Source organism: Falco cherrug, chromosome Z (assembly GCF_023634085.1).
Source record: "Falco cherrug isolate bFalChe1 chromosome Z, bFalChe1.pri, whole genome shotgun sequence".
Lineage (NCBI taxonomy): Eukaryota > Metazoa > Chordata > Aves > Falconiformes > Falconidae > Falco > Falco cherrug.
Window position 1 is genome coordinate 12,525,952 of NC_073720.1, and position 26,012 is coordinate 12,551,963.

Genomic DNA, 26,012 nt, shown 5'->3' on the forward strand with positions numbered 1-26,012 from the left:
CAACAGCCATATTCACAATGATAACACACAAGACAAAAAAAGAAATGAGCTTGGATTTTACATCTGCCTGAAAAATCACCAACTACAAACATTTTCCCCTGTCAAAATCACAGAAGAGTGGCTGAGGTTGGAATGGACCTCTGGAGGTGATCTGGTTCAACCCGCTACTCAAGCAGGGCCACCTGCAGCCAGTTGCTCAGGACAGTGTCCAGAGAGTTTTTTAGGATCTCCAAGGACGGAGACTCCACAACTTCCCAGGGTGGCCTGTGCCAGGGTTCAGTCACCCTCTCAGTAAGAAAGTGCTTCCTGAGGCTCAGAGGGAACATCCCGTGTCTCGGTTTGTGCCCACTGCCTCTGGTGCTGTCACTGGACAACACCAAAAAAAGCCTGGCTCTGTCCTCTTGGCACCCTTCCTTCAGGTATTTATATACATTGTATGCATATATATATATATGCGCACACATATAACGTATACGCAGCCTTCTCTTCTCTAGGCTAAACAGTCCCAGCTCTCTCAGCCTTTCCTCGTAGGAGAGGTGCTGCGGTCCCTTCATCATCTCTGTGGCCCGCTGCTGGACTCTCCGGTACATCCACGTCTCTGCTGTACTGGGGAGCCCAGGACTGGACACAGGACTCGGTGTGGCCTCCCCAGAGCTGTTGTGGGGGGAGGGGAAGGTTCTCCTCCCTTGACCTGCTGGCAATACTTTGCCTAATGCAGCCCAGGATGCCAGTGACCTTCTGTGCTGCAAGGGCACGTTGCTGGCTCATGTTCAGCTTGGGTGTCCACCAGGTTTTTTCTGCCAAGCTGCTTTCCAGCTGGTGTCGCCCTGCACACATTGGTGCATGGGGTTGTTCCTCCCTGCGTACAGGACTTTGCACTTCCTCCTGCTCAACTTCATGAGGTTCCTGTCTGCCCAATTCTCCAGCCCATCCAAATCTCTCTTCTCTGGATGTCGGTGCAACCCTCTGGCGTATCAGCCACTCCTCTCAGTTTTGTGTCTTGAGCAAAACTGCTGAGGGTACACTGCCCCATCATCTAGATCATTAACGAAGGTGGTAAACAGAAAAAATGCTAAAATTGGCAAGCTTTTGTTAAAAGTAAAGAAACTTCACTAGCATGGAAAACTGTATCCAGTTCTTAAAACACTGTATTTCCTGTCTTAAGGTACTACTTTGCTTTTCTAGTACCAATAATGCAACTACATTTGAATCTACCATTGTTGCATTTTAGTGGCACACAAAATTTTACATGCAATTCAATACCCCAGAGTTAAGCCCACAACCATCAATCCGTTTTGAGGTTGCATCTACAAAGGACATAACTATACCATTAACAGAAAAAATCCGCCAGGTGCTTGGTTCCTAAAGACATGAATCTGCTGCAGTTTTCAAGTAGCTGACAGACCTCCCTCCTAAAAACTACAAAGGCTCCTCTGATTAGTGAGGCATCTTTCCTCCCCAGTTACTACCTCCAACTACCCAATTATAGCCTCCAACTCCTGTAACGTTGCACACTGTACTTGAATTCCAAACCTGCTGGAACTGCAAGAGTTCACTTTGATATGCCTGTCTAGAAGACTGCAACTTAATGTAAACTCACAGGCGCTGTGGTCTGCTCTGGACTTGAAACCGCTAAAATTGCCTTTACCCGTGAAGGCTCACCAGACTTAGTCATATTCACACTACCTGAAGGCATTTCAAAGTTAACAAATCACTTCTAACAACGCAAGAATCTCCCATCTGTGGCCTGTCTCAAAAGAGCAGGGGCACACATGAACATCACTAAGATGAAACTCAGACAGTTAAAAGACTCCTTACCTTCTTAACAGGAACAAAAATCTTAACACAGGGTTAATTAAATGAGACTATCACATTTGCACACTCTCTGTCCAAACATTTCGCAATGCCCATCTCTCTCCATCATCATCCCCACATTTAAATCAGCCAACTTTAGCGTAAAGGCATAACTATGTCTCTCTCCAGCACTGAATCAAGAATGCTAATGGTCTTCACACATGAAAGACAAGCCGATATGAGGCTGTTCACTTCACACTGAATAGACACACAGCAGTTCAGGTGACCTATGGAGCATGCACACACAAAGAGAGGGCTAGTATCACCAAATTCCACATTTATTCCAGGCTCCTACATAGAAGGATTAACACAATTACTTAAAGAAGTAACAGGCAAAGTTTGCAATGCATGCAGGATTATAACCCTAGGCTCTTAATACCACCACTAGCAGAAGGCACAAACTGTAAGGTATTGCTATAGTCAAAGAAATGTCCTATATTTGGTATTTGCATGGCCTAATGCTTCTCTCATTAAGTCATGGCATTATTACTGGGTAGTGCACACAAAGAATTTTGAATGAGGTGGGCAGCAGGATATTTTATGCAGTGACAACACTGTAAGGAACAAAAATGCTTCCAATCACTTTATTTATTTATTGCCTTTTTTCTGATGCAAAGTTTAGCGGGATGGTGGTTTCGATGGTGTTTCTGCATGTCTTCAGCTGAATATTTAACAGTTAAATACTTTGAGATATTCTGAGAAAGGTGTGTATCCTAAAAAGAATCACACAGATTCTTTGTGCTTAGGTGAAGTAAGTGCTCAGATCAACACGATGTTGTTCTATATGTTATCCCTAGGAAGCACTGACTGAGATTCCTGTAAAAGTTGCAGCCTAAAGTTCTCCTTATGCAGCAGAATTTTTTACAGCCGTTTTGTCAAGAGAACACCCCCACGAACGTCACCAATAATGTGTTACTTTCTGTTACTTGCTATAAAAACTACAGCACCGGGATTTCTAAACAGCATATATCAGAGAACTAAGGTCTTCAACTGCAAGTGTCTGGTTTGCCCTCCCAAAACAACTTGCTATTTCCAGCACTTTTTTAAAACCTACAGATTAGTCTTGTAGCCAGAATTTCTGACAGATTTAGGAGGCTCACCTATGTTTTAAGCGTGCAGATAAACATCCATTTGTTTATCTGTTATCCTGGTTTCTAAGAATGCAATAATTTTATTATTCTATAAACTGTTCATTCAAATACTAGTAACAATCTTAGAGGACTAGTTGCAATATTAAGTCTTTCACTATCTTTCCCTGCCAGCACCATCTCTTTCTCAAATATACTAGAGTGGACTGTATTTTGTAGCACACTCAACAAGCTACCAGGGACCTGCCAACTCTGCTTCTCAAAGCTAAACTCCCTTTTAGACATTTTAAGTGACTCCTGTGTTTCCTGCTCAAAACATTAAGTTCATTCTCATGAAAAGCCTGCTTTAACATGACTCCTGTGTCTCTTCAATTTCAGAGGTGTGTTTCTTTTACAGGATTAGAGTCTTTTACTGATAACAAATGAAGTATCTTGCACTCCTGATAGCAAATTAAAAAAAGATTCTTCTGATCAGTTTTCAATTTTATCAAGAACACATTTAGGAGTAACTATGAACACAAGTTTAAAACTCCAACATTATTCCAATTATATGTTTTCATACTGCAATTAAAAAGGAAATTTCAAACAAGTCGTTCAGGTTCATAGAGTCTAGAGACCACCTCAGCTCCACAATAAAAATAGTAATAATTTAAAAAAAACTATCTCCACTTAAAAAATGTAGAAAGATGGACCTCAGTTTATTATTCTCTCAAAGATCATTTGCTTACTTAAAAGAAAATCCTTTTTAGAATCTCCTTTATACCCCATAACTCACTTCCAAATTTCAGTAGTAAAACATAAACATATTGTAAGCACCTAATCTTGTAAGAATCCGAAGATGAACTAAGTTTAATCCTTCCTCTCCTTTAACTATTAAACCTTGGAGTAAATTAAATTTAATGTACCTTATGTCCATTTCCAGGAAAAAATGGAGAGAAATTAGGAGTCATCCCAAGACCTCCATAAAACTGTATATTCCTGAAATTATTGTCAGGTAGGCAATTTATATAGCCAGTTAGCAGTAGCATAGATCTGCATTTGTTTGTTAATAACCCATCATGTATTTCCTTTATTCTTCTGGTTTTCCCATTAACTATGACCAAGGTGTCAAGGAAGGTTCCTATTACAGATTAACAAAACATTTAAAGTAGATTCCAATGTGTACTTTAAGGTGCTACTCCAATACAAGTCAAAAACATGAAGATGTTCCTGATTGTATATGGTTTCTGCCAAATTAAGTAATCTAATTTCAGAAAGCGTGAGATAATAGGTGCTACCAATTACTTTTTAACACTGATACACAATTTGGACACACAAAAACTACAAAGATACAAAGACTTACAGCAGTGTGCCTATGCAAGATGTACAATTACAGGTTCCAAGCACTAGAAGACCTACTCCTGGTCTTACATATCAAGGTAGGAAATCTTTTAAAAGGGTACCTGGCCCTGAAAGTACCTTCTCTACTTTCTCAGAAACATCAATTATATTAGAGACATCCAATGGAATTAAGTTCCCTGCATCTTCTGGCAATTCAGCTCTTCCCTCTTCCATCCAGTCTCCCATAGACTGGGTTCTAACCTATGTCAAAAAGGGTTCTGTCCTCCCACACCAACACAAATGGGGGCAAAGACCTGGGAAGCAAGCCGTATCTTCCTTGAAGCTGAAGGAGAAGGGCCCAAGGGCAGCAGTCTGTAACTGGCTGCTGGTGTTGACTACAAGTGGCCATTTTAATTTAAGGGCCTCGGGACCTGATGCTGCCGCTGATTCTCCTCCTCCTCCGTGGTGCCCAGCTCCACCTCCCCACCCTCACACCACTGGTGATACAGGGAAGCCCTCACCAGGAGGATAAGGAAACACACCGGCGGGCGGGGCAGACAAGCAGGAGGGTCCCAGGCACAGCCATCCCGGAGGAGCGGCGCCCGGCACAGGGCGGGGGGTGGGCAGATTCCGGCCTGGGACACGGGACCGGAGGCGACGAGGGGAGAGGGGGGCTGCGGGCCCGGGCAGAGGGAGGGGCCGGGCAGGGCAGGGAGGGGTCGCGGCCGTTACCTATACTGGGCAGCAGCCCCGCTATGGGTGAATCCAAAGTAGTTGCCGGTGGCCATTTTGGCATCTTCTCCCAGCCGGCTGGGCACTGTGGCGACGATAACCGAGAGGCGGCGGCAGCGGCGGCGACGGCGGTCGGGGCCATGACAGGAGGCCCGGCAGGAGGAGGGGGGAGGAGGAGGCGGGGGAAGGGGGGAGGCGAGGGGACAGACAGACGGACAAGAGACAGAGAGCGCCGAGCGCCAGGTCAGAGGCGGCACCTCAGGACCCGCGCACGCCCCGCTCCGCTCCCCCGCCCCGCGCGCGGGCCGCATCCCCTCCCTCCCCCCGCGCACGGGCACACACACACACAGACTGGGCGCCGTTACTTACCATAGGTGAACGAAACTACCGGGCATATGGGAATCATGAGTCCGAGCTAGCAGCGACAGCGGCGGCTGAACTCTCAACTCTCACCCCCCCACCCTCCTCCTCCTCCACCACCTCCTCACCGCCGCCGCCGCGCTCTCTCCCTTCCCCCCACCCACCCACGTACGACGACAACGGCGGAGTGCGGCCGGACTAACACCGTGCGCAGGCGCCGGATACGCCAGACGCCGCTGGGCATTGTAGTCCCGCGCCCGGCCACGCCCCTAGCCCCGCCCACTGAAGGGCGCACTGGGCTCCGCGGCCGCCATGGTGGGGTGGGCCTTCCGGCGCGCGGGCGCGCAAAGGCTTTCGGGAGCGGTAGTTTCCCCCCTCAGGCCTAGGCGCCCCGGCGAGTCGCTGTGAGGGGACCGCCCCCCTTATCCCCCTCCTCCTTCCATGGCACCCCGCTCTGCGCCCGCAGCCGCATCGCGCCCCTACCGGCGGGCTCATTCTGTAAAGGCAGGGTCGGTTTCTCGTTCTTGCCTACAAAGGCACAATGCACCACCGTTATAGAAGTGAAGAAGAAACAAGTGAAGCAGCTCTCCACCACCCCTGCCACATACGTGGTGTCTGTCGCCACGCACATACTGCACTTGACAGCATTTACCGGCTTTCCCATGCAAACGCATCCTCAGGTGAGGCCTGGCATACACAGCAGGTACACAGCACTCCTGCAAGACCACAGTGCTGGAGCGCATCAGCTGCCATTAGTGTACATGCATGCAGAGTTCACAGCAAGACCTAAGGGCCTGTCTAAACTTGAAACTAGGTTTAGATTCATGTGGGCCCCCCAGCTGCACCACCACAACTGCACACATGGAGAGCAACAGTGCTGTCATCCAACTAAAGCCATGTACTCCTTGTCTGACCTGTCCCCAGGGCACCACAGCTGAATCACTTCTACAAACCAATTATGCAGTAGCTCATATGTGCTTATTGCACACATGAGGTAAAGCTTCACCTATAGAGCGCACATCCATCTGCAGTTTCTAGACACCAGGCGTCCATCAGATTGCTCCAAAAAAACACTGGGCAGCATACTGCAGCCAGTGCAGTAACTTACAGTTCAATGTGACTGAGTTCATCTGTTCCCTATGACTGTTCAACTCATAGGCAGTCCTTCTCCCTGAGCAGCAGATGCTTCTCAGAGCTCAGAAAACTGCAAAACTTAAATCCTTAAATACTTGCATCTAATATCTGTACTTTGCTCTGGGATACACATTTTTTATAAACTAAACAAGACTTATAAACACTTCTGGATTAATTAAAAAGTGATAATTTTACAAGTATTTGTTTTCTGTATGCCATACCTACTCAAAACGTGCCTGCTTGGGATCTCCCACAGGCCGTGCAAAAGCAGGGGTTTCCTTTATCCCACAGTACCTGCAGTCATCTTAGACATTAAGACTTTGACAAAGATATTATCATTCCTAAAACAAATGAGAAGAGGAAAGTATTTTCTCATCTAAAGCTTACATTATTGCAGCTGCATATGAAGTACAGGTACTTAAGATGCCAAACATCCTTGCCAATTCACTGAATGTAGTTTGTTGGTCATTATTATTAGTTTTGCATAAGAACTAAACAGTACTGTATCACTTGCTCATTCTTACCCTAATCAAGCACAACAGGAAAAGGAACTGGCATGGGAAAAGGAATTAATTTCCAGCCTCTGTGGTGCACTTCCACTCAAAGTGCTTTTTTGTGAGGAAAGCAGCTACTGGGTGAAGACATTCAATTGCTATTGCTTAAACAAACAGAAGCCCTAATCCTGAAGTTGTATATGAGAGTACTTCATGAGAGGGCTCTATACAAATCTTCTGTAGAAGAACTTACAGGGCATGACCTCTGCCCTGAGAGCCTCAATGCATTCAGCATACACAAATATCTTTACTGTCCCCTCCATTATTTTGTTAAAAATTGTTCATAATTGGACAACTAGATCATGGTGCTTGGAAAAGACAGAAATGGAAGTTTTCTTTGTTCCACTGTCTTTCAAGTTTTTTCAGTCACAAACCTTCCAATATACCGATAAACATACAGTATTCACAGAATTGTAGAATCACAGAACGGTTTGGGTTGAAAGGGACCTTAAAGATCATCTAGTTCCAACCCCACTGCCATGGGCAGGGACACCTACTAGACCAGGTTGCTCAAAGCCCCATCCAGCCTGGCCTTGAACACTGCCAGGGATGGGGCATCCATAGCTGCTCTGGGCAGCCTGTTCCAGTGCCTCACCACCCTCACAGTATAGAATTTCTTCCTATAATCTATGTCTACCTACCTTTCAGTTTAAAAGCATTATTTCTTGTTCTATCACTACATGCCCTTGTAAAAAGTTCCTCTCCAGCTTTCTTGTAGGCCCCTTTAGGTACTGGAAGGCACTGTAAGGTCTCCCCAGAGCCTGCTCTTCTCTAGGCTGAATTCAATACACATTTAATTAAAAACATAAACATCTCTATACACACACAGACACTCATACACCTTTTAAAACTGTATCACTAAAGCTGTATTTTGCAAATAGGTAGACCTGCAGTTGCCTATTCCTTTTTCACTGATGAAGTGAACTTGGAATATTTACTCTTTGGCTACACAAGCAGAGGAAACCAAAAACTTTCTTATTCAAAATACAGATTTCTGTCTTAGGCTTCATAACTTCTTTTATCCAAGTAATTTATATTAGTTCTAATTCAAAGATACCACCCTATATCTTGTGATTTCAGCCCTGCATATGCCTGAACATAAGTTCCCGTTTTGCAGCCCAATTCAGCGGCAATTTCAGCAGAAGTTTCAGATTACTTTTCTGGGTGAATTTTGCATATTGAATCTTCAGTGCATATATCACTTCAAAAAGATTACAATATACTTTATGAGGAGTCACACTTACTAAGTGTGACACACAAAAAAACCCCAAAAAATGAACGTCAATAAGGTTTACCATTCTGTCAGGGAAAAAAACCCAGTGTTATTATAAAAGTTTTTCCCTCAGCAGCTTCCTCATAAGAACCTGATGCTTCCTGGTAACTTTGCGTACCATTACATAACATGTATTTAGGTTACTACTAGCTCGCAGGATCAGATTCATAGTCTATATTTAAAAAACCTCAGTGGGTTATGAAACAAGATTGCATCTCTGTAAGACATATATATCAGATCTGATTCAAAATGAAACACTAATAAATTCAGATTAGATCCTTTGGGGCATTCTGAACTTTGCTGATTTCTGTAACCTTAACTGGAAGAAATAAATGGAGTGATAAAGTGCAAATCATGTGGCAGAGGGAGAAAGACATAAAAGGTTTAGTGAAGCATTCAAAAGTGGGTTTTTTTTAATAGGAAAAAGAAACTTCTTCATATCTGTTCCTATTAAGATTACAGAAGAACAGCCAAGAATTTCCAGAATTAAAACATATACTGGAAAACAAAACTTTGATCTGGAATTAAACAGTACAGCTACTCTATTTGTGAAAAGTTCAGCGCCTCTGAAAATATCACAGCAGCAAAAATGGTAAGCTAGCCTTCGGAAAAACAAATCTTTGACCTTCATTTCAACTATATGAAAGATCTCCAAAATACAGTGAGAAGAAGAAAGCACTATATAACATGCAGTGTCATCAATCCTACTATTTTACCTTAACACCTAAGACACATGTCTCTGCTGCTACCATAGGTTCGCAAAACCGTAGTTGAAATGCAGTGGGGAAAACTCTAGATCTTTTGTACCTTCTCTGCAAACACTAATTTTTTTTTTTTGGTGGTGGTACCAGATGGAGGTAAGATTTCTTACCTTCCAGTTTATTGGAAATCAGTCTCTCAGCTGGCTTTTGCAATACCTGCAGTGGGCACAGAAGATGCAGCAGCAGGTTAAAGCTTTCCGACACAGCAGAGTACAGACCATGTTAACAGAAGCTGTGCATTTATTTCATGAAAAGGTCATCTAATGCTTACTGCTGTCTTTGTAAAAGCCCTAGATAGGAAGTGGTTTACTATCAGTATAAGAAGTCCAGTGCTATATTCTCACCTGGAAATTATTTCATATAGCTACAGAGACAAGACCTTCATCAGTTAGTTCATCAACCTTCTTACTTTAAAGTGAAATTACATGTTCTAAGTAGTGGAGACAAAGACCCTATGTTTTTCACCAAGGTTTTAAGTGATTAAAGCAAAAAAAATATTACTTTTAATAACAAGGTTTAGACATCGAACAGTGACCATAACATCAGACGTGTTCATAACATAAATAAAATTATTAAAGCACAAATGGAAGTTATCAGTATTTAGAATTGCAACATTAAAATCCTATCACTCAAACATAAGCATAATACAAAATTATGCAAGTGTTATTGCAAACTCAAATTACACATCATACACACATGACAAATGAACCAGTTGCAGTATATAAGCAAAAATACTGCGTGGAGGTAACACTTAGCCTTTCTTTCCTGACACTTTAATAAAATCAGTGTCTGTATTATAGGCTAGCCTTCCCTTCCTCAGCCAATTTCTTCATCCACCTTTTAAACTACTACTACATACTGAATACTGCAACTTTAAAGAGCAGTCCCTTTCTGTCCTTGCCCCAAAATTTATTTTCTACCAGCTTTAGTATTTGTAGAGTCAACCATTGCAGTTACTAGTTGCTATGCGATCAGAAGCATGAGCTTGTATTTTTCAGCATTCCCATTCAAATCTGCATGCTAAAATTTCTCTCTAAAGAAAAAGCTAATGCTTCAACATTCTTCCCAGCCAAAGACTGTGATATGAAATGGGACAATCAGGCAGTAACTAGAAGAATGTAAACCCTTTTAACGCAACTACAGAAGGAAAGCGTTTGATGAGGGAGAAAACCCATTACAAAAATCTATTTTAAGAGCTCAGAAAGTGAACTATAACCCTTGGGGGGATACATGACTCACTCAGAAGGTAACAGAAGAAATTTGCCTTGGAAAAATTAAGGCTCCTTTCCCACTTCTCTAAAGCCAACATTTTTTCTTGGTAGCTTCTTTCTTCTTTTTAAGTAGAATAAAATACAGTAAGGGCAATTTACTAAAAAGCTCAAACAGCCACCATACCCAATGACCAGAATAATTCTTGAAGGAACTTAGCATTACTGAAAAACTGAACACGGAATCTCCAGTTGTAACAAATACTCCCTTTCCTTCACTGACTTGTTTTGGAATTCAGCTCAAAAAATAAACTTGGTGCTTGCTTTGGAGGAAATGCTGCAGGTGGGAGAAATCCAACGAAAAATCTCTTTCTTTTAGTCATTTTGATTTATTTCAAGGCTGAAGGACTTAATTAAAAATGCATAAAGAATTGTTTTGAATGTGATGTTCCTAAAACCTTAGTAAGTACCTTTGTGCACCAGGTGTTGACCTGTAAGAAAGCAAACCAGACAGATTACAGAGGCCTGAACTGCCATTACTATTCTAATTTGAAAAGTTAGTAAAAGCTTTGAAAAAAAAGGCTACGTTTTTCCAACTTAATACTCCACATGTGGAGACTAACTTGTGTGCAATAAGTATTTTCTTTTGTTGTTGTTGTTGTAGTTAAGCATTAAGTATTATATGATCATCTGTTCATGTTCCACAATTATATGGCTTGAAAAGCCTGGTATTTGCACAGTGGCAATAATCACTATATTTGCACGCATGTGATTTACTGCGCTTTGATTCTATATAAACAACTATGGTTTAATTTTGCAAAGGTCAGGCATGCACTAAGAACTGTATATTCTTCCTTTCCATTTTGCAAGATACATAACATTACAAAACAGCCAATTTCCAATAATTAGTTAAAAGAGTGCACTTCTAATTTCTGGTACTTCCTGGTTTCCTGCTACTGTATTGAAAAGTGAAAAACTGGTTCATACTAAGAGCCAGTTGACCTCATTTCATGGTGAGGGCTGTAAGGACTACCTCATGGATCCCTTAAAAAATCTCTTTGCCCACCTCCTGTCAGTATTTTTTCAGAAACACTGATTAGGACTTCCAGCTGCTAATACTGACTTTTGCGGATTATCCCTTCCTGAGGCATGATGTTTCTCCTTGTGGCATGTGGATCTTTGGAATTCAAAAAAGCCCAAGAATTTTGATTTGTAAACACTTTATTCATAGGTGTGTGTTCTTGAAACTACAGAGGCTAATCAGCCACCGCTCCACTCCACCTTTACTGGAAAACCAGGATCAGGACTGAGTCCAGTACCTATTTCTGATAGTTTGCTTGTGCTTTTTACAAAAAGCTGGAGTTGTCATGGTAGAAAAAGCACAGGTCTAGAGGTAGTAACAATGAGAAAAGGCGTAAACTGAAGTGATAATGGGTGCTCTGGAGCAGTAGCATCCTGCTATGCTTACAGCACAGCTAGATGACCGATAGGTGCAAAGAGTGATAAACAAACGAAACAGGCTATGGTAGCTTTGTGTGAAGTTGTATTGACTATGATGATACTTCAATGTTAATCTCATCATAAACTGAAATGAAGTACAGGCTCAAATAGGCAAGAGAGGAAGACACAACATGAAACCGCTCATGGCCCGACAACATGCCTGGCCCACGGCAGCTTGCAAAGGCTGCCAGAGTCTTCTTTCACAGTGTTGAGGGCAGAGGACCCTTTCCCCACCTCCCGTCCAATGAGGTGCACTTTCGTTTATCTCAGAAGCTGTTGCATACATTTTCAGATCAGCTAGGCCTACAGCCCCTCTCCGAAGTCTCGAGGAAGGGCACGGAAGGCACCAGCACGGTGCAGAGGGTACAGTGTGTACTGGGGTAACCGTTACAGAAATAGACAAGATTGTCGAATTCCATTTTCAAAGGGTTTGTTGGTTGTTTTTTTGTGTTTGGGGTTTTTTTCTTAGATGGCTTTTAGAAAGGTGTTTAAAATAGGAACCGAGGTTGTTTCAGCCTTCAGCCCACGCCGCTCCACACCTGCGTTAGCCCCCAGGGTGACCGGCAAGATGGGCGCCCTCACGCTGACCTGCCCCCCGCCCCAAAGCCCTGCGGGGGGCAGGCGCAGCCCGAGCCGCCCGACGAGCGAAAGGGGAACCAGCGCTTTCCTCAACAGCGCCTCGGTGCCCCCCGCGGCTGCGGTTTCGATATGCAAAGCTGCCGCAGCGACACCGCCGGACGGCGCTTCCTCGGGCACGGCTGCTGCCCGGGCGGCTCTGAACGACATCGAGGAACCCTCGCAGCGTGCAAAGGAAAACAGCCTTTGAGTTGTTTTTTTTTTTTTTATTTGTTTTTGTGGGGTTTTTTGTTTGTTTTGGTTTGGGTTTGTTTTTTTCTTTTTTAAAAGGTTCTTTTTAAGCATTAAGTGCTTTCCTCCCGCCCCTCTCCCGCAGGGCCTCAGCTGCGGCCAGGCGGCTGGCAAAGGCCCGGCCCCGGCGGCGCCTCCCCTCCGCGGGGCCGCAGCGCCGAGGGGTGCCTGCTGCAGGCCGAGCGGCGGGCGGGCAAGGCCCTGCCACCAGCCCCACAGGTTCCCCTTCCCAGGGCGCGTTTCTGCCCGCTCGGTTGGTGTGAGGCGGCGGGCGCAGGAACCGGCCCCGCAGCCCCCCGCTGGGGCGGGAGAAGCGGGAACGAGGCAGCAACGGACGCGTCCCCTTTAAACACCGTCCTGTGTGTCCCCCCCGCCCCTCCCACGTGGTGCGGGGCGGGGATTCCGCGGCACATCACTTCCGTTTCTCTCGTGGTAGTGAGGAGCGGCGCGCGGAGTAGGACGTGAGTGTTGGGGTCCCCCCTCGCGCCCCGTAGGGGCCGCCGCCATTTTCTCCGTCCCCCGCCCCTGTCGCCGACTGCTGGGGCCTTGGCGCTGCCCGGCCGGCGCGGAGGCACTGTGGGCAGCTGTGTGGCGAGGCTTCCCCTTTTCCTCGAGTGCCCGCTGTTGCCTGCGGGAGGGTTGCCCCGCTGTGGAGCGGGCCTGGGGCGGGAGGAGGAGCCGCTGTCGAGGAGAAGCTGCCATGTTGGGGGGGCAAAGAGGATTTGAGTGAGGGAGAAAATGGCGGCGGAGGACCGCCTGGCTCCGTTCCCCCCTGCGCCGGGATCTGATCCTGCCCGCTGACGACCCCCGACCCTTTTTTTTTTTTTCTGCACTGCTTTTTGTGGCCGCCGGCGGCGGTGCCCTGCAGCCCGCCTGTGCCACCCTGCCCCGGCCGGCGCTGGGCGTCCTTGATCGCGCTCCCGCCTGCGGGCCCTCGCTCCTTTCCCAGGGGGGGTAACACGAGCTGTGGAAAAGGGGAATAGGGGAGGAAAATGGCGGCTGGGATCCGCCTACCTCGTGTTCCTAGCTCGTGCTGGCCTGTCTTTCTCCTTTATCTTTTTCTTGTCCACCCTTGGCCCGTCTCCTTCCGCCCTCGCTCTCGCTGGTGCTTTGGTGTCTCCTCGCCCTCTGCCTGCCAGTCCCCTCCCGAGGGGCACCTACCACCCCACGTTTCTTTTTGCTCCAGTTTCCGCCTCCACCTTCCTCCATGTCACTCCCTCATTCTGATGAGGACCCTGAGGTTATGCCCTGCTGATGCCCGCGCATCAGTCTTTTCTTGTTCGGCTCCACGATTTCATGTTGTCTTTGTGCTTATTTTTATGTTGTCCCATACCGGCTGTCCTCTGCCTCCATCCTGCAGCGTGGCTTCTGTGTGCTTCCCCACACCCTGTTTCATTTTTAGTGTTACACGTTTCATCGTTGTGCTCCAAGCTATTACGACAGAACTTATCCTACTTTGGAACCACGTTGATCCACTAGCATTATTCGGGCTCCCGTTTTTTCATTTGCAAATATTTTTTTTTTCACTACCAGTTTAAGACCACTGCTATTCTTACACCACCCCCCCCCCCTCCCCCCCCGAGATATGCTTCTTTAATCTTTTCTTAGCCTTTCCTAGCTGTAGTTTATTTTATACACTTTCTCTCTGGGATGCTTATTTTTATTCTAAAAGAAGAAATGAGCTGTTTATTTGTTAGAATTGCTAGTGGCAGGCAAGATGTGCAACTGCCTTATCTAACCACATTTGCATACCAGAGAGATGTAGAAGCGCACCTGGCAGCATTGCATTCAAAGAAAGCTGAATGTCCACTTGTCTGGCAAATGAATAGGCTCTAGTGACTGATGTGTTGAAGCTGCAGTGGAAGTGTTGAATGCAATACCGTATATCACTGTAACTGTGGTGTTTTGCAGACTTTTGGGTTATCGATGGGAACTTCAGCTTCATCTGTGACGATTATTTAGTGTGTTACTTGCAAATCTAACTGGTCAAAATGCCCATGTAGGAGTACAGGTAATGCTAGGGCCTTAATAGTTTATATTTGTGACTGTAATATGAAGAATTCAACTGGAGGACAGTATTGTGTTGTATTTTTTACATCATGGTTTCTGCCATATCTAGGGTTACATGAAACTGGTGAAAAATTGTCCCTTTGTAAACTGCAGAAAATAAAACATTGCATTTAATGCAGTCGTGACAAAAAGGGGAAGAGGTAGAAGAGGTAAGAGTGATTGAGATCTTATCTACAATATGTATTAAAGCTTGTATGAAAAGGCAGGAAGGTCTTTAGGGGAGGAGTCTGAACAAGAAGAGACTTTGCAAACAGTTTTGAAGATGGCTTTTCAGCTGTAGTGGGATGTATTCCTTGTATAGTGTTCTCACATTATTTTTCTCTTCCTAGAATGCCTAAGTCAAAGGAACTTGTGTCTTCAAGCTCATCTGCAAGTGATTCAGATAGTGAAGTTGACAAAAAGGTGAACCTTACATGCAGTTTATTACTACTGTATTAACTCTTACGTTTCAGACTGGGGTTAGGGAATTAGGTGAGCATTATGTCACAACCTGCATGTCATTCCATGTAATTTATCAGACAACCCAAAACACCTGTTCTCCCACCCACCCCACACTCCCCAACAACTACAACAACAAAAACCACCACCTGAGATAGGGTTTGGTGGATAAAATGTTTCTGCCTTAAGTTGCATTTTGTTCTCTCCAGAGTTTTCCATATGATGTATCTAACCACAAGCTTCCTAGAATTCTTTGCGGCTTTGTGGGCAAGTGATAGGAGGCTTCTGTGTAAGCTGCTCTGGTGGCAAGAATTTGGACTAATTTTGGGGATAGCCCCTTCTCCCTCCTTTTGGTATCTGGATTACTTATCCAAAAGAAAAACATTGACTTGCCTTGTTCTCCATGTACTGCTTGCTTATCTTGTTTCATGTTCTTTTTCTCTGTTTCAGGTTCTTAACGTTTACTGTAATACCATCTGCTAGTTTCTCACTTAAAAGTTGAGCCAACCTGAATGTCTTTGAGTTGGTTAATTTTAACATATGTTGACTGTTTTAAATGTATAAATTGAGTGTTCTCTTTATTTTTAATAGTTACTTAATTTATAAGTTTGTATAGATACATCAGTTCTTATGAAAAAAAAAAACAACCCAGAAAAAAACTGAGTGAGTTTATCTTTTTAAGAAATCCTAGGTGGTAACACAGATGTCAGGTCTTCTAATGTAGTATGTGTAGAGACTCAGTCTTTACTGAATTGGTTCAAACATGATGTGGTTGCACTTTGCAAATTAAGCATTCTGTCAGATCTTGAAAGAAGAGAAAAGGTCAGGTGATTTTTTGATAGAGAAGTGTATTCCTGAATAGACATAGTCTAACAGTACTTCAGTGGGCAATAACGTGGGTTCTGTTTTTTTCTATTATAACCTTCCATGTGTGTTGTAACTGTCTGTCTTTAAAAGAGGTTATCAAATACAACTGTAGCAGGTGAGACTAATTTTGGTATCTTTGTATTACACTTTCCTCCCCTCCTTCCCCTAGGCTGGGCATGGTCACTATATAACCATTAGTAGGAATGATAATTTTGTAGCATCTGCAGGTGATCCGATTACCCTGATGGAGGTAATTTCTAGATCCTTCATTAGCTCATCTGATTTTTTTTTCTTTTTTAGAAGAGTTGTAAGCTGTCCTGCATTTTTTTCTTGCACTCAGTAGAAAGGAAGGTGAAACTTCTATCAGAGTCCAATTTTTTTATTAAAACTACTGAACCAAAAGTATTACTGTGCAGAAAGAATAGGATTTTTGAAATGTATGCTGGTCTAATGTAATTCTCTTTGAAGCCAAAGTATTATGGTGAACTTCACTGGGAACAGAATTAGGCTTATTTGAAGATACTTCTTTTTTTTTTCTATTCAGTCTAAATATACAGTATTGGATTCTTGGCTTCACAGCAGGAAGGTGATCACACGCATTGCATAGCAGTAGTTTGTGACCTCTAACGTAAACTTCTCTGTAACTTACAGAACAAGTTGTGGTTCATGCTCTTCTTTTTATATTTTTGCTCCAAGGCGAAGCGGAAAAAGCAAGTGACTCCCGAAAAGCCTGTAAAGAAACAAAAGACTGGTGAAAGTTCAAAAGGTGCAGCGTCTTCTAAGCAAAGCAGTAATAGAGATGAGAATATGTTTCAGGTAAAACTGTTAACTCTTAGAGCCCGGTTAAGGTAACATGTTACATCATACTCAGTATAAATTTTATGAGGTGGTCTGAATATCTTGGCAGCGTAGCACTTCGTCTGCTGAAGCCTTGGACAAAGGGAATTACAATGCTAGCATGCAGATGAGATGCTCAGAAAAAGCATTGTCAGGTTTCAGCAGAGTAAAAGAATCTGAGCTGTAGCAGTAGTTTTAATGCTGATGTCTTTGCCCTTGGTAACTCTGGGTAGTCATTTTGTTGGTAAATGAGGTATTTACCATGAGTATACTGTAAATATTAGATCAGGACTGTCTCTCCATGGAAATGTTTTTTAATCAGGGCTCTTGAAAAAAAGGTTCTTGGAAACCAAAATATGGACTCTTCATTTGTATTTAATTAGGTCAAGGGCAGCTAGGCTCCTGTATTGTAAGACAGCGTCTTGGAATAGGTTTTGCTTGTTCCTTTGTTTTATGTTGCAGATTTTTCTCACTGAAGAATGAGAAAGGTTATAATTCTTGACATTGTCCTTGTTTTTAAGATGGGATGAATGTACATTTTTCAGTGACAAGATGCATTTGTGAATTCAAGGTATTGTAGCTTCTGGGGTTAGCTCAGGTGGTAGCAGTGTGCTGAAAGCTGTGCGAGAATATATGTAGCTCAGAATTATGTATTTTAGGGGTGTGGATCAAGGCTTATTAAATGTGCCTGGAAATTAAATTCTTAGAGACTCTGATTCTTAAGTTACTGAAAGGGTATGGGAGAAGTGGCTAATAAGATGGCCTCAACACTGAATAAGGGAAAAGAAATGGTGTGGGGCTGTAGTTGTGTGAAGTAATATGGCAAAAAACCCAACCAACTTTTCTAGAGAGATGACCTGCTTAACTGATATTGTAATACAGGGCAGTTATTTTTAATGTATCAGTTCTCGCTTTCCTCTTTGTGTATAGTTGGGAGTGAGAGCTTCTGTTGAAGGCAATGCCTGTACTTCCCCATTGAAGGAAAATTAAACTTCTAGTTCTGCTGGGGCATGCTTTGAACCATGTTGGAAAAAGGAGATAGTGTCTTCTGTATCTTAAGAGGTGAATTGCAGTTAGAGCTCAAAAAAATTATGTATAAGCTTTATGCTGTATGTATAATAAGTTCAAAAATTCCAGCCTTGGACAAAGCTGTTAAAATTTTTACTGCTCTCTTGATGCAAAAAAACCCCAAACCTTTTCAAATAAAAGCAGAACTATTTGTGTGATCTGTTTCTTTCAATCTTTTTGACCTAAGATAATAACAAGTTACTAAAATAGGCAATAGAGGAGGACTCTTACACTAGTCTAAGAACAAGATTCTTCCAGTGTTGAATATAAACCAGAAAAAATATTTGAGTATCACCTTGACCTAAAATGTCAGTGTTACTTAGTCTCTGCCTGCCTTTTAGTTAACAACAGTATTTCTTTTAGGTGGCTTATTGTGTTGTGTGAAACATTGTGAGCTTTTTCATGCTACATCAGTTTGTGTGGGTTAAGGAAGATGCAACTGTTTCAATGTAGAAATACCACTGTAGGTCTGAGGATACTTGCCCTCTCTCTACCCCCTCCCCAGGAGAGCATGCTGGAAGCTCTAGTTGCATGTTGATTTTTCAGGTTGTGTGTTTATACTTGAAACTCTCCTTTCTGCTCTCCCGCTGCAGTAAAATGATCTGTGATGTGCAAGTGACTTTGCAGTATAACTTCCCAGTGTGGCTTCAATAGATGGAAATCAGGCTGTAAAGCATTCACAGGATAATCAGAAGTTCTGTGGTGTCCATACTGTGTGTGGGAGTGGCAGCAAATAATGCAGAACTTTGCAACTTGTTGTTCTACGTTCTCAGGCTGCATTCTTTAAAGTATACAGCTTTCCTTAATATAGAGCTCATTGTGATGGCTGTATTCAGAAGATTCAGCATTTCCGTGGAGATGTACATTTCATTATTTTTGTTTGAGACTAGTGTTGGTATAATGATACTCTTGAAACTGATTATGAAGAATAGTACAAGTGTAAGTACAAGGGAATTAATTCAGTATCAGAGATCAAGTGTATTTTTTTTTATTTACATGTCTTGGCCTTTTTAGTTTTTATAGGTAGCCTAGTATACCTTGGAATTTGTTACAGGACTTGGGTGCAGTTGGGGTGTGGAAATTTATCCTCCTCCCATTTGGCATGTGTTACTAGGGGCCTTAAAGACAAGCAGTATTCATGTTAATGTGGAAGGGTTTGGTGTTGATACATTAGATTCCTGTCCATGGCTTCAAGCCAACATGAGCTCTATATCGTGTGCTTTGGTTAATTTGACAGATCCTGTCATCTACCTACGCTTGCTTTGGGTAAGGTGTGTTCATGCTCTCAGGATGCAGTATTAATGACTACCCAGAGTAGAACCACTTTGTGTGATCAGGCATTTCACTGAAATTGTTACTTCGAAAGTTGCCCCTCTCTGTGTTGTCCTGCTTGTCCTTTTTGTTATTATGAAGTTGGGGTTGTGTTTGCTTTTTTTGACTTGTGAGAAATAAGTGCTTTGGTTTCCCAGTATAATGTCTTTATCATAGGCTCCTAAAAGTAGATAAATATATAAATTTATGATGCTCTAGAAAGGTGATTGGTTTAGCACATTAATTCTGAAACCTAGGTGGTCACCGATGCATTTCACAATGGATTTGTTGCGTTGCAGATCTTGCTGTTGACAGGAGTCTTTATTGTGCTCCTTCTAATGCTGTATATGCAGTTATCAGCTAAGAAAGGATGCTTTTTTGCTGTTTCTACTTCCACAGTTGTACACAGTTTAATCAAGCCTGTGGATAACTGGCTAGCTGAAAAGGGTCACATAGACATAGTCCAGCTGGCTGGACAAAAATGCACATCGCTCTCAGCTTATGTGAAGTAAAGCAAAAATACACTGTCTTTGGCTGTTCTTGTTACACAATAACAGGAAGATCGCGGTGGGAAAAGAATGTTGCAGGTGGGAACAGATAACTACAGAAGAGAAACTAGGGGCGGGCTTGGTATTTAGGCAACTAACCAATAATGAGCTTAACTTTTGTAATATGTATGAGCTAATTATAACAAGGCATAAAAGGTGACTGTAAGGGACAATAAACAAAGTCTACTGATCACTCATATTGAGTGACTGTGTCTTCCCTCCGTCGCAACACAAGCTGAACTGGAAATAGGAGTAACTGTGAAGAAGTGATTGCTGAAACTCATAGAGGAAGTCAGCTGCATAGTGTGAAAGGAACCAAGACACAGTACAGTGCATTTTATTCTAAGGAACGGAAACATGGAAATAATGCCCTTCATGTCTTCTGATTTATGTAATTCAATAGAATAGTGTAATCTAAGGAGCTGTAATATTTAATAAAAAGCATATGAATTTGTCTATGGAGATTGAACTGCGGTAACTACACAGCTATAAATCAATACAACCCTTGGACACTGCTGTGGTTATAGAGATACAGAGATGCTTAGATCAGTGAAATTATTCTAGGACTGTCAGCTGCTGCAAGAAAAAAGAATTGTATAGAAATGACTCTGTGCCAGAATTGCAGGTAACTGTGCATCAAGAAACATTGGTTTACTTAAATAGTTAAATCAAGTTTTTAGTTGAAGTTTTTAACTTAGATGTTAATTGAAACTGTTCTTCAGAAGCCTAGTTAAAGCTTTTAGCAGTAGCAGCTTTTGCATACAGTTCAACTAAATGTTCAAATTTGATGGGAACACTCAGCTGAAATCTAGACAGTCATGTAAGACTTAATTTTAGCATTTTCATATGGAGCTGTTTCCATTTAAGGTGAGACTTAACTGATTGAGTAAATGTGAGCTTTGCATTATTGCCCTTTGTCTTACTGTAGTTGAATTAAGACAAAGTCTTGTCTTAAAATTCAAATCCTAACCCCTTTTACTATATTTGCAGCTGTAATCTGCTATATTGTATCAGGTTTTTTTTCTTAAAGCAAATCTGGAATTACTTGGCAATGCACTAATATTCTTTGATAGCCCTGGAAAAATAAAGGTGTTGCAGAAGCTACTGCTTGAAGCTGTTCTTAATGGTGACCTTAAAAGTCACTGAAGTGTTAAAGGGTAAACCCAAGAAACGTTGTTTGTGCAGGCTACTTAGGATATTCTTTGTCAGCAGCGCTGATGGAGTTGGGCATGGTACCAAGTCTGGTCTGAAAGAACTAAGCTACTATGACATCATAACTTATTTTTGGATGTTATATTTGTAGTACTGTGAAACTATTTAATAAGTCAATCAAAAAATACTATGTTATAAACTGTAATGCCTTGTTCATTTTAAAGGATACTTTGAAGTAGAGAAACTGCTTCAGGCTTAGGGAATCTAAAGATGTCCAAATTGTTTTAAAATCAATTTTAGAGTTAATTTATCATGATCTGCATAAGAAGAAAAATTGCTTTAAGCAAACATAAAGCATTTTTGTTTATATCTATTTTGTGCAATAGTAGCTTATGACTTAAACCTCTGTTAATGATTTTAGTTGATTGGAGAGTTGTTCAGCTTTTCTGGTCAGTCTTAGTGCTAGTAAGATGTGTTTGGGCCCTTGTTAAATTTGTATCGAAGTGTGAGATGCATAAATTAAGGAAATTGAGAACTAAAGTTAATGTTTTTTCAGGAAGGAATATTCTATTTTAAAATGGTTTACTTCAGAATGTATTCTTTCTTCATAAAGTGTATCCAGAAGGTGCATGTAGTATTCTAAGAATTTCTCACATGAATTGTATTTTACTGTGGTTTTATTATTTAATTTCTGATTCTCAAGTTCACATTATACTTTGAATTTATGTAAACAAATAATTTTTTATTAAATTTGGAAAGACCTTTAATGAGCCTAAATGTGTAGCCTAAATGTAGACCCTATATGCAGTGTAAGGCATAGCTGTCACGTGTGACTGCACCCCCCTGGTCCCCTTCTCGCGCCCCCCCCCCCCCCCCCCAAAAAAAAAAAAAAAAAAGTGCCCTCATAATTCAGTTAAGCCACTGTAGTGCAGAAATTAGGGAATTTCAACGTCATTTCATACTATGCTACATGCTGGTAAACTTAAAGCATTTGAATGGTTTTTTTGGAATACCTGGTACATTGAAATAACCTTTTAACCATAGTTCCAGTGAAGCACCATAAGGACTTGGGAATGGGCACGGGACAGTTGGTGGCTGAGTTTCATTTCCATCTGTGTATACTGTGTTTAAGAAAAGAAGGAAGAAACCCAAACAAACACGAAACAAAAACCCCTTTAGAAATTGTGGTTATCTCATGTGAATGTGTAGTTTGCTTTCTGTACATATGGAATGGACTAAAATTTGTGAGTAGAGCTCCCTCTTCCCTGTTTGTTTACAACTGCTGTGAACAAAGATGGTTATAATAGAGGCAAAATATTTTTGGAAAATAGCGAATCAGTGGCTTTTGTAAAAAATAAGCATGTTAAGAATATAGGTACTTTTATTCTAGGAGAGCTACTTTTCTGTTGAGCATTGAATGCTCAACCTGTTTTAAGTCATTGCTTACCAGCCTACTGACTACTCTGGATTAAGCTTTTGAACTAGTTGTGTCTCTGGTGTCTAAAATAAGCTGCAGTGTGCTATGTCACATGTCCAAATCTGATACTGCTGGGAAAAGTGAATGTTGTAATATGTAAAATACCTAAAAGACCCTTATATGTGTTTTGACAGATTGGCAAAATGAGGTATGTCAGTGTCCGTGACTTTAAAGGGAAAGTCTTAATTGATATTAGAGAATATTGGATGGATCAAGAAGGTGAAATGAAGCCTGGCAGAAAAGGTATTGTTCTGCTTCATGTTACTTTGTATTAAAACATTGTCTGCGGTTTGCTGGATCAAAATGGATTTTGCGTATCAAATTTGTATACTTTCTTGCTACATGGTATTTTTAAAGTAGTATTTCTACTTTTCTATAGTTTATATTTTAACAAATGGTTAGTTTTATGTGTAGATTATAAACAAAAGCAAAGTGGGTTCATTGGCCTGAGTCTATTTTCCCAAATGGGTCCTCCATGATTTATGGAGGCATCAAATACAAGCAGATTGGGTATGGCAGTTATAGCCGAGCTCCCTGTCCCCCGCCCCCAACTTAATCAACACAATTTATTTCTTCTATTACAGCTGGATTTTTAAAAAAAGCTGAAAAGATTTAACGTACTTATTTGTGATAAGATGTTAATTTCTTTAGAACAATTATGTCATTGAATTGCTATCAAAATTTAGCTTAAAATCATTAAAACATTTAATGTGACTAATTTTGGAAAAATATGTCAGTATTTTAGTTGAGGTGAAAATACCTCATGTTCCAAGTTTTGGTATTTCTAATTTACAACACAGCATAAGCCACTGTACTTTTAATTGCTACTCCCATCCTTGCTTTTTGTGGCATGCCTTCATGGAACCATTTCCAGAAGTTTACCATCTGCAAGATGAGGATGCAAGGATAGCTGCAGTAGTAGCGCTCTTCTAGAAGTCATGTTGCTTCTGTTAGAAAAGTCTTCTTTTAATTGGTTTTCATATTGTGCCAAGGAAGTAAGCAACTATGAAACATTCTACCTGGAAATTGAAGATGTTTAATGTACAATCTATACAAAGTTTGTTACCTTATTCTGGTGTGTCTGGGGGGAATTCAGTGAATGCATGCTTGGAAAGCTTGAGGAGCATTTTCAACATTTTTTAAATAACCACTGAGAATAGGTTTGTATGAACAGGTGTACTGGTACTGTACAGGAAAACTTATTTTGGATTTGTTGTTGCTATGTAACTAAAAAATTACTCTGACTTTGAAGGACTTTAACCTGCTGTGTTTTGAGGTAGAAGTCTACAAGGGGCATAAAAGTTTGAGTGGCAAACTAGAATGAGATTTGATGGGTAGGCTAAGTGACAAAAATTACATGATGTAGGTAGAAGTGTTTACCAATGTGGCAAGAGGGTCTGAATTTTATTAGGATAAAATTAATAATAATCTGATACAGTATGTGAGATTAATGTTCTGTTGAGGCACTTAAGAGCTGCTTATCCAGCTGTCCTAAAAATGGTATAAGCAGTCCAATAAAACCCAGACCCTTCCTGCCCAGCCCCAACAGCTTAAATTGTGTCAGATTGTTTCAAAGAGAAGGACTGAACTGGGTGCACTTAATCTGGTTTGTGGTTCAGGGACATCTTGACATTTGGTCCCCTAATAATGGTTACCACACCTGACTTAATTGTTTAAAATAAAATCTTGCCCTTGAAAGACTGGTGGAAAGCTGCTTAGAGTAGCTCCATGCAGATTGCTTGCTGCTCAGAGATGTTGTGGTGCCCTGGTAAGACAGTGATGGTAGAAGAAGAAAAGGGCGATGAGCCCCAAAAATGAAATTCAGTGTTTCACTTGTTTACAAGTCCGGCTTCACCTACAGGGAGAAAGCAATGAAGGAAAGCTGATCAGTGATGGGGGAGAATGGCAGTAAATGGGAGAACCATCTGGTGGGAAGAGAGTATGAGAGGTAGGCCTGTGGGTCTGTACTTGCATAGGCCTGTCATAGAGGTTGTAGGGGAAGAATGAAGAGGCTAAGGCACAAAGGAAACATGTGCCTGGACTCAAGCCTGAGGAAGCAGATTTAGAACTGAGGACATAGGTTGTGGGGCACTGAATGATTATTGATTGAATGTCACTAGAAACTGCAGTGAACTTGAAGTGAAAAAATAATTTCCGTGTTGGTTTGTGAGTGTGAGGGAGTGGAATAGTTTCCAAAATGCTGCTTACAGTATGTGTTATATATAGTGCTTTAAAAAATGGGAGGAAAAAAACCCCAGGATTATGGTACTTTAAAAGTGCATACAAGTTCAGTCCAGAGGTGTGGCGCTTAGAAGCCAACAGGAATACAAATATATTTTCTTCTTCTCACCCAGGGCTTCTGAGCTGCCTTCTGTCAAGGCCAGAGGTCTATTTTACTTTCCATGTTTAGCTTAATACTTGTGATTGGATTTGTTACACCATACTAATTGTCTTTGTAATTTAAACTTGTCCAGAGATCAGCTAAAGCGTAAAAGTTAAACTGAAGTGTTCCAAATAAGTACTTTCACTTTGTAACAAAGATGGTTGTGGAAGTATCTCAAGCATTGATAGTTTTGACATAGACTTTGTGTATGAAACCAGTCTTAATAAAATTATGTAAGATCCTGCGCCAAAATTTTCTTTTTGTCTTAAGTGTTTGTTTTTAATGCATTTCAGGTATTTCTTTAAATCCAGAACAGTGGAACCAGCTGAAGGAACAGATTTCTGATATTGATGATGCAGTAAGAAAACTGTAAAGACAAAGCCATACAGAAACTTCTATCATTTTCATTGTTCTAAGCAGTCTTTTTACATTGGCTTTAGTTTTCTAAAATATTGTTTTCCAAGCTATTGTATATTTGGATTGCAAAACGATTTGTAAGATGAATACTTTTTTTATGTGCATTAAAAGTGTATTCTGAGTGAGGCTATTTGTGTATACTTTACTAAAAGGAGATGTGTTGCTTTGACCTCATGTTGTAAAATAAACAAATCAAATAATATGTAAAGCATACTTGTTTATGGCCTTTTGATCAAAGATGTTTGCTGATAAGGCCACTTAATAGCTTTAGTCTTCTGGTTTAGTTTCAGTTTAGTTATCGGTTAAAATGAATTTGTTTTCTGAGGAGATTTCTGAGAATGTCTGCATTTAATTTTTTCTTTTATTTCATACTCTTTGGTATTTCCCTGACAGCTTTCTGCTTTAAGACTTGATACAAACAGTGAATACTTGGTAAAACACATTTTTGTAGATAATTTTGAATACTGTATTTGCTAATTTACCCTATTTATTCAGATGTAAACAGTCCTGAGTATATAGATTTTTTTTTTGCATTACTTGCATGAAGTGTTATGCTAAATAATAACACTTGCACACAAACCACATGCTATTTCTTCCCAGTTTTCTATAGCTTGCTTGACTTAGAAAATACAGTTAGCCTTTTTTTCTTGGACCCTAGACTTTAGAATGCAATGCATAAACTTTTACAGTAATAGACATACCTCAGAGTAAGTATTTAAAAGCTCCAGATGTGGTTATTAGTTAGGTACCTTTTTCAAGCTTTGCATTAAATTCATTCTCGAACACATACTAA

General features: G+C 41.5%; 2 protein-coding genes across 4 annotated transcripts in view; one reads left to right on the forward strand and one right to left on the reverse strand.

Annotated features, from left to right (window-relative positions):
- The window catches only part of ZFR (zinc finger RNA binding protein), a 46,747-nt gene extending 41,266 nt beyond the window's left edge, over positions 1-5,481 (reverse strand). For all 3 annotated transcript variants that reach the window (XM_055698894.1, XM_055698892.1, XM_055698895.1), the window contains exons 1-2: positions 5,364-5,481; positions 4,995-5,079 (exon numbers count right to left, since the gene is read on the reverse strand). In XM_055698894.1, the coding sequence (XP_055554869.1) occupies positions 4,995-5,079; positions 5,364-5,400 (122 nt within the window). In that variant the 5' untranslated portion in view covers positions 5,401-5,481. The remainder of the gene's footprint in view (positions 1-4,994; positions 5,080-5,363) is intronic.
- Positions 5,482-12,960: 7,479 nt separating this feature from the next.
- SUB1 (SUB1 regulator of transcription) lies at positions 12,961-25,430 on the forward strand. The gene is made up of 5 exons (XM_055698944.1): positions 12,961-13,112; positions 15,051-15,123; positions 16,723-16,842; positions 22,554-22,662; positions 25,096-25,430. The coding sequence occupies exons 2-5, from the start codon at positions 15,052-15,054 to the stop codon at positions 25,173-25,175; spliced, it is 381 nt and encodes a 126-aa protein (XP_055554919.1). The 5' UTR covers positions 12,961-13,112; position 15,051; the 3' UTR covers positions 25,176-25,430.
- The last annotated feature ends 582 nt before the right edge of the window (positions 25,431-26,012 follow it).